The sequence below is a fragment of the Limulus polyphemus genome, unplaced genomic scaffold (genome assembly GCF_000517525.1).
Source record: "Limulus polyphemus unplaced genomic scaffold, Limulus_polyphemus-2.1.2 Scaffold5167, whole genome shotgun sequence".
Classification (NCBI taxonomy): domain Eukaryota; kingdom Metazoa; phylum Arthropoda; class Merostomata; order Xiphosura; family Limulidae; genus Limulus; species Limulus polyphemus.
Window position 1 is genome coordinate 29,276 of NW_013670777.1, and position 9,159 is coordinate 38,434.

The 9,159-nt window shown below is 33.9% G+C and overlaps 1 protein-coding gene across 1 annotated transcript in view; it reads right to left on the reverse strand.

The window, feature by feature from the left end:
* LOC106472215 (E3 ubiquitin-protein ligase listerin-like) overlaps positions 1 to 9,159 on the reverse strand; it is a 66,699-nt gene that overhangs the window by 27,012 nt on the left and 30,528 nt on the right. Inside the window, exons 14-15 of the mRNA XM_022400821.1 lie at positions 6,252 to 6,339; positions 3,986 to 4,139 (exon numbers count right to left, since the gene is read on the reverse strand). Of these exons, the coding sequence (XP_022256529.1) occupies positions 3,986 to 4,139; positions 6,252 to 6,339 (242 nt within the window). The remainder of the gene's footprint in view (positions 1 to 3,985; positions 4,140 to 6,251; positions 6,340 to 9,159) is intronic.

Below are 9,159 nucleotides of genomic sequence, written 5' to 3' on the forward strand. Positions count from 1 at the left end.
GTATTGAGAAAGGGCAAGTAATGTCACCTTAATATACCAGTTAGGTAACGGAAATTGTCATTTGAGATGAAGGACCCAAAATGACATGAGGAAGCTGGAGAGTACTGGGGACTCAAAGAATTTTTTGGCTTGAGTATTGAAAGGTAGTCGATAAGGCCACCTTATACAGGGCAATTGTGGAAGATGCAAAACCCCTGTCAAATAGCCAGGTCAAAAAAACAAGTTATGGTTGACACTTCTGATCAAAGTGGGTTTAAACTTCTCTCAATACATCATTGTTAATATGTGTGCCATCTATTGATAAATGTCAATGATGGGACTAAAGCAAAGACTGAGACAGATACATGGCAACCACTAAAATTAAACCCTGACACCATGCAAAGGACTCCACAACCTCCATGCCTGAAGTTTGAGCTTTTGGATAGCTGGGTGTATGATGTCAGATAATGGCTGCCTCCAAAGAGGAAGTGGAAGAGGTGGGCACTCCTGAAGGTACCGAAGAATAAGAAACCAGGGTTTAGCTGATAATCTGGTGCTATCAACAAGACCCAACAACAGAAAAGACTTAGAGTTGTAATACCATCCCATCCCAACAGAATGCATCCATTGCCAAAGCCTGAAGGTGAGGTACCAGAGACAAAATTGCCAGTAGTTGTGTGTTCCAATCAGTGGTCAGCACACCAATAATCAGTTTTTCAAAATGAGAGCCAATCCAACAGAAAAACCTTGCAATGCAGTATCTATTATATTGGGAGAATCTGTTTCGGTCGAGACAACTGATCTACCACCAAAGTTATCACCCGTGAACATGTCAAGCTAGTAGGGTGATATGATAGGAGTGGTACCGAGAAACAAGTACCAAGGTTTGAAAACAAAAAGCCATGGACCAAGTGCCTCCTTGATGGGAAATGCAAGACACTGTCATGGAATTGTTGAAGTGAAGCCTGATGATTTTCCCTTTAATAAGCCGAGACCATGAGACATCGCCTTTTGAACAACAAGAAGGTCTAAAAGATTGTGTAGGTTAGTCTCGTCATCCGTACGTAGACCCTGGAATTCCTGACCATTGATATATGTACCCCATTTCTGAAGTGAGGCATCCATGAAGAGATGGATCTCTGGATGAGGTGCCTGCAGAGGAAACTATATCTTAGTACTGTTCCAATCTAACCACCCCTCGAAGAGAATGATCCTGAATAAGGAAACTAGAGAATCCAGTAAATCACTGTTCGTGATCCATTGGTCGCATAAAGACCAATGAAGGGATCTCTTGTGCACTCGTCCCAAAGGAATGAGGGATCCAAGTGAAGCCCACATTCCAAAAAGAGAAAAAAACATCCACATGGTGGGAGAAGGAGAGGTGAAAAAGAGTCAAAACTTCCTGTTCCACAGCTTGGAGCTGGATGGGAGTCGGCTGAGCCGAACTCAGATATGTGATGAAAAAAATACCTAGCCTGACGATATATTGTGTTAGAGCAAAAATAGATGACTCAGCATGAATCACAATATCAGTGGATGGAGGGAGAATTAATTATTCGTTCCCTGATCTTTCATCTGTCAAGGAAGGTACAAGCTCATAAGCAACTGGGGAAAGACCCAAAACATAACAATCAATGGACTAATTGAAGAAAAGGAACCCGAGGCAGCCGATCCCAAAGTGGCCTCTTGAGAAGCCAACAGAATAAAGCAAGATGAAGAAAAAACAAATCTAAATTCTCTCCAGATTGTCCGTAACTGCAGCCTCAGAGCACCCTGGAGGAACACTACTGAACTGAATACATGTCTCCATCTCACTAGGAATAAGACCACTGACAGTCTCAACTAAGAGTGACTCCTCCCTCCTCTGATATTTGAACAATGATAGATATCAGAGGTGGGATAGAAGAGACCTGATTTGTCTGTGTTCGGAAATAATAATCTGTGAATTCATGCTGAATTATTGGCTTGCCAATTGGAAGAAAGGTAACACAAATAATGCTCAAAGTATCTCCACGATAGTACAGAGAAACACATTTGTGAATGCTTTGTCAGGAAAAAGTTATAATATTATCTGAATGAGGTGCTTACATAAAGTATGAGGATAGACGGCACATTTACATAGGTGGAGAGCATTGCATAACAGATATCATCATGAGCAATTAAGTGGGGAATAAAAGACTGGAACAAGTGAGAAAAATTTAGACCAATGCTTAGATAGGTAGAGGAAGGAAATCCTGGCTGTAGAGTAATAGCTGTAGTGTGAGAGGATGTATGTTTTGGAAACATCAAAATCAATATTATTATATGACTCATCATTATTATCCAAAACAGAAAATACACCCATGCTATTCATCTGAAACACCACCACTATTATTATTCTGATGTGACATTAATTTATATTGCTTCTAAGAGACACACATTAATACTCTTCTATTGAAATGCTCATCAGCATTCAGCGACATATCCATCACAATTTCTTGAAGTGACATTCATCAATAATATGTCAGCAACCAGCAATTCTGTTCTGAAGACTCATCAATTCTATACTATAATCATCTACCAATATTTGAAATTGGCAGTCATAAATATCATTCTTAAAACACACATTAATATTCTTCTTAACTGACACTTTACATTAAGTAGTAACATGCTATAAAACAAACATCAACATTTTTCTGAACAGCATTCCTCAATACAGAAGGTTAATTGCACTTCAAAAGAATGATCTGTATATTGTAATGCACTAGTTTGCCATCACAGAAGTGAAACATGATGCCATGGGTGAAATTTTTAGCATATGTATCTTTGGTTCACAGTGAATTCCCAAATATTTAACTAGAAAGATTTTTGTAGCTCTTTGTAGGAAAGGATATTCTTGTATCAAGATAGCATAAAGTTAAAAAGCTGGAAAAACCAATTTCAGATATGACAATCTAATACAGTGAAAAGCAAATAAGGATATGAAAGCCATCTAAACTGGATTCCACCACACAGAACTTTTTTAATAGTTTTCAAATTTATGTATCTCTTCTTATGCTTCTTTACAAAGGCATGGTTTTTATCAGTTATTTTGTTCACAGTTGACTGGGATATATGCAACTTGTTAACAGTCATTTTTATGGTGGGGTTGAGGGTTTCTGGATTACAATCTTCATGTGTTAGCACTGTTATCAAAATACCTTGCACGTGACAGTTTAAAGTTTGTTGCAACAGTAAATGAAGACCAAATGCACTTGAAAGATTGTAGCAAGAAATAAATAATTTTCTAAAGGTGATATGGACTTTGCAAACATAATATATAATGCAAGAACGTTTTTTGTTGTTGCTGGGATTTCTGGTTGCTTCACATTTTCTATATAAGGGGAAACTATATATATTTCACAAAATATATAATGATTAACAGGAGAACATAATGACACTGATTAGTGAGATGAATTTCCTGCATTGTTTGGCTAGAATATCAGAAAATCAAGTTAAAATATCCATTCACATATCTAGGTCTACAGCAGCATGAACAATGGATAATGAAAATGGAATTAATAATATTCCCTTCTCAGAAATACCTGAGTAGTTGTCTGCCTGAATACCCATCATCTTCAGTACATTTATGTCACTTAAACGTGATCTTAGAAGGTCAAGGCCTATGTTCTTTGCAAAAGCTTGTTGCAAAGAAAATTACAGCATCAGACAATAGGCCATTAGGCTGAGCAAGATCAACAACGGAGAAAGTAGTTAGTTACAAGTGCAAGATGAAACCTGGAATATGATTTTTATAAAATATGATTAGCTGTATGCATAAAACTCACAAGACAAACACCAATATTTCTTGAGAGAAAATCAGTAATTTTTGAAGGCATGAAGCCGATGTTATCCTAAATATGCCAGCTATTAAATAATAAAAACACTCAACAATTTCTTATGCTAAACTGTTTAATCACATTTTTAAAAGACAAAGAATACATTCTTGAATCACATGTTTATCACAAGATAAGCAAAACAACTATACCTTTTCATCGAATTCACTTCTTGTGTGACCAGACTCTTTAGGTGTCTCACAGCTTCTTGCAGCATGCCATTTTCTGAAGAAAACCCTCCATTCTGAAGAACCAGTTCACGCACACCTGTCTGCCAAGTACTTGATACCTTCTCTTTCAATGGTTCTTCAAATGGAGAGCATAAATATATACAAAACTACCACATTACAAGAACTCTATAATTTAACAAAAAGTTCACACCATAACCACAACAACTGTTCACAATAACTACAGGACTCCTATAATAACTGTAAACATAGATCATTATTTAATGAACTACAGCAGTTCCACATCATAAATATATACAAAACTACCACATTACAAGAACTCTATAATTTAACAAAAAGTTCACACCATAACCACAACAACTGTTTACAATAACTACAGGACTCCTATAATAACTGTAAACATAGATCATTATTTAATGAACTACAGCAGTTCCACATCATAAATATATACAAAACTACCACATTACAAGAATTCTATAATTTAACAAAAAGTTCGCACCATAACCACAACAACTGTTCACAATAACTACAGAACTGCTATAATAACTGTAAACATAGATCATTATTTAATGAACTACAGCAGTTCCACATCATAAATACAACAGCTGCTCATCATACTTTCAAAACCTTCCCATCATAGCCAAGGAATTCCATATCGAAATTACAAAAGTTCCTCATTATATAAACTACAAGAACCACACAACACAACTACAGGAATTTCATATCATAGCAACAGAATTTTGCAACTTAGTTTATATAACTCAAGATAATAAATATAGCTACTTTACATCTTAACTAAAAAAACTCGTCACCTTACTTAACCACAAGAAACTTCATATGTTAGCAACAAAATTATGCCTCTTAATTATGTAACTCCACATCACAAATAGAAGTATTTTACATCTTAGCTACAAGAACTACTCATCACCTTAACATCATAACTACAGATACTACACAGCTTAACCACAGAATGCTACATCTTAACAACATACTCATCATCAGGAATACACCATATCTAACAACAAGAAATCCATACTATAACTACAAAAAATCCACAATTAAAGAAAATAATCCTCACCAATGTAACAAAACCTCTATTATGGAACACTGAGAATGCCACATTTTGAATTACAAAACTGCAATTTAACAGGAACTTTATAGCTATCTAATCTTTACTGTAGACCCACATCCTAAGACACTTAAACAAATAATAAATAACAATTCAATACAAACTGATAAAAAGCCAAAAAATACATTAATATATTTAAATGCATGTAACCAACTCCAAACAATATAAGAGCAGGCCTACCAGCAGAGTCTACTGCTGCCAGCTTTTAAAATGAAGGCTAAATTTGACAAATATCAGGCTGATGTTGACTGAAATACAGGATATTTTTAGAATAATCTCTCTTGTGGAGGTGCTATATCTTAATTAAGTCCTACAGAATCAAATATAGGTATACACTTGAAACAGTTGTTTCTTGTCAACCTAGCAATTGAGGATGTTATTTCTTAACTTGTAACTGCAAATATTCATTTCAAAACTCACTCTTTGAACTTCATACATGATGTCTCTGAAGCAGCCATTTATCGATTCTTCTATTAAACTGAATTTTACATTGAAACGAAGACCAAAAAATTCTACTTCTGCAAATATACTTTTTTTAACAGACTGAAGTATCACAAAACAGGCTGTTACATGCTCTTTAAGAAATTATATAGGCTTTAAAGATTAAGATTCTGAAAAATAGGTTTTAAAGGTACACTAGGAGGCCTATAAAAATAAAAGATCTTAAAAACATTCTGTTAGTTTAGTAATTTTATATACACTTAGTAAAGAGTAACTCAAAGTTATTTTTTTATTTTTTTAACAACACGAATTTCTTTCTTAAAACAAAGCTTAATTAATATCATTACTTACAGGTTAATTACTGGTAGTTTTACTTCATAATCTTTATTAAAAAAGCAATTAACGAAAAAGGTGAAAATGGATACTAATTACAAGGTGGCAGAACTTTACTAAAGGGTTTCAATAATAAAAGCCAAAGTGATGATATTTCAAAAGCCTTCCACCTTCAGGACTTGCAAAGTTGCCACCTTACCCTTCTTTATTAAAGCCCTTTCAATAAAGTTATGCTATCTTTTAAGGCAATTAGTGATTGTTGCAAACTCTGTTTCATCATGAATACACTGCCTAAATCATTGATTAGAAAAAAAAAAGGATATTTACCAGATAACCCCGACTGTTTGGTATCCCGACAACACAAAAGAAACAGTGTTAACAAAAGCTTCTCCGAAGCTTTGAGCTTCCAACAACCCTGCAGAACAAAACGACATTAGTGCATGATAACAAATTACTTTATTATATCACATCCACAGCTATTAATCACAACAAGAAAAACTTAACAGGGTAACAAAGCTACTGTTTTCATCAAACCTGGAAAAAAAAATACACACACACACACACAACAATTATTATCAATAGTCAGCTTGGATGGGAAGATATATTACCATATTATAACTATGGTCATCAATCAGTTTGAATGAGAACATAATACCACATTATAACTATAAACAGCACATTTGGATAACAACAGAAAATGTTTTTGCAGTCTCGGGTGACAAGAGAAGATGTTGTCATACCAGAAGAACTTTTTACAGGCATCTTGGATAAGAACTGAAGTTGTTACCACGTCCCAACTACTATTAGTAGCCCAAAACAAGAATATATTATCACATCACAAATACAAACAAATAAAAAATACATCATAGTGCAAACCCAAATTAAGCAAAAACTGCTGGTCTTAATGTATATCTAACACAGAAAATATTATAATCAACTAGCAAAAAATGCACAGGCACTTCAACCTCCTCAGTTAATAAGCTATTAATAAGCTTAAACTGGTGTAAGAATATGAATGTAACATAGCTCTTAATGAGACTGATAGTGAGCTATAATAAGTAAAATTATGCATCCATGTATTTCTAAACTCATACATAAACAAAACAGATGCTTCATTGATTTCAGTCTTGTTGGTAGCACTGTATATCTTTGAGCAGAATAAGTTCAGGAGGTGTTAAACTAACCAATGCTGTCAAAAGCGTTGTTGTCCCGAACAGGTTTGGCCTGTTCAAGAGGACGTTGGGCAACATCTGGAGAAGAAGGTTGGCTCATATAATGATCAATCTCTCAACAAATAATTCCAAAGTCAAGTTACTCCATCTCAAGCCTGAGTAAATGTGCTGGTAAATGGTACAGCCTCCAGCGTGGTAACATTTATTTCGGAATTCATAATGTAAACCAAACACAACTGTGTTGGCAAAGAAAGGCAAACACAAAAAATTAATTAATTTTCATATCTGGGTTTTGCAAGTGAGATAATACCACTACTAAATATTAAAATGGGAAATATAGGTTGTAAACTTGAAATAAATGCTAAGAAAATTCAAATTTGAGTGAGAGAGCACTAAATAACATGTCTTAATACAAGCACTGCCAAATGAAAAGTGACAGTTAGGTAGAATAGCATAGAGGTAGTCACATGAGTCACGTGTGTATGAGGCATGTCCATTGGTGGAGGTTTATTGCATAATAATTTGATGCAAGAATCAGTTAAACCATGTGAACCTAGAGGGTATGTAGGAATAAAAGGCTTGTGGCATGCGAAACAAATTTACAAATAGAGGACAGCATTGAACAAGAATAGCTATGTATGTGAGAGGAAGTAAGGTACCTTGTTGGAATCTGTTCTTTAAGAAAATCAGTGTTGAAATGTGGCACATGTGACACGAGTGATAAGTCACTTAGATACCTTAGTTACTTATATCGTACAAGTTCAGCATATATATTATCATGTACAAGTGGGAAAAAATAATAAAAGTGAAGTGGAAACGCACGTGTTTAGCTCTCTCAACACAGGCTCGGTCAATTTGACCAACCATGTGACCTCTTTGTACTCATTCAAAATCTTTATAGATTTGATACTACTAACTTTTAATATAGTGTGCACATCCTCTCGAAATTTGGCAGTCTTTCAGTAAACATTATGTCATTCACATACAAAAAATCATTTTTAGTGAAGTATTTTTAATAAACTAAAAAAAGATTTGTCCTTGAATATATCAAGTATTTGTGTTGAATAATCTGATACTACTAACTTTTAATATAGTGTGCACATCCTCTCGAAATTTGGCAGTCTTTCAGTAAACATTATGTCATTCACATACAAAAAATCATTTTTAATAAACTAAAAAAAGATTTGTCCTTGAATATATCAAGTATTTGTGTTGAATAATCTGTGTGCAAAGTAATTTTCATGTTCAGATTATAAATACTTTTCTTCATCTCAAATTTCATTTGTGTAATCTCTAAAACACCCTAAATACATTTCAAATGTTTGTTTTCAGGAAAATGTTATCTGTTATTTTCTCTACCCTAACTCTAGACGTGGTTGGTCAATTTGACTGACCTCGTAACCACCAAAAAAAACCTAAATAAACCTAAATTACCCTTTTTTCTTTCTAGAATGACTTCAAAATACTTTTCTTCATCTCAAATTTCATTTGTGTAATCTCTAAAACCCCCTAAATACATTTCAAATGCTTGTTTTCAGTAAAACTTTATATTTTATCTGTTATTTTCTATACCCTAACTCTAGACGTAGTTGGTCGATTTGACTGACCTCATAACCACCAAAAAAAGTCTAAATAAACCTAAATGACTTCAAATATAACATGAAACTACATTCGTTAATCTTAAGGAGCTTTAAACTTGCAACAGTATACATCTATTTATAATTAAATTGTATTGTTTTATTGCCCTTTGAATCGTGTCTAACTATTTGCTCAATTACAAGTTGTAAATCACTTGGGAAACATGCAGCTCGCATGCAAGCCTCGTGAAATATTTCTAATATATTATTATTATTTATTTACCTAATCTAACCTTAACTAACCTAAAGATATCCATATTTTTACATTTTATTACTTTTATAATGATAAATAAAGAATAAACATGAAAAATAAGAAATAAATTACTTTCCCAAGTATTTTTTTTTCTTGTTGTCGACTATCAATGACACATAACCTGACTTTTTTTATATACTAATGGTAGTCGTGCATTAAATAATCTTTAGTTA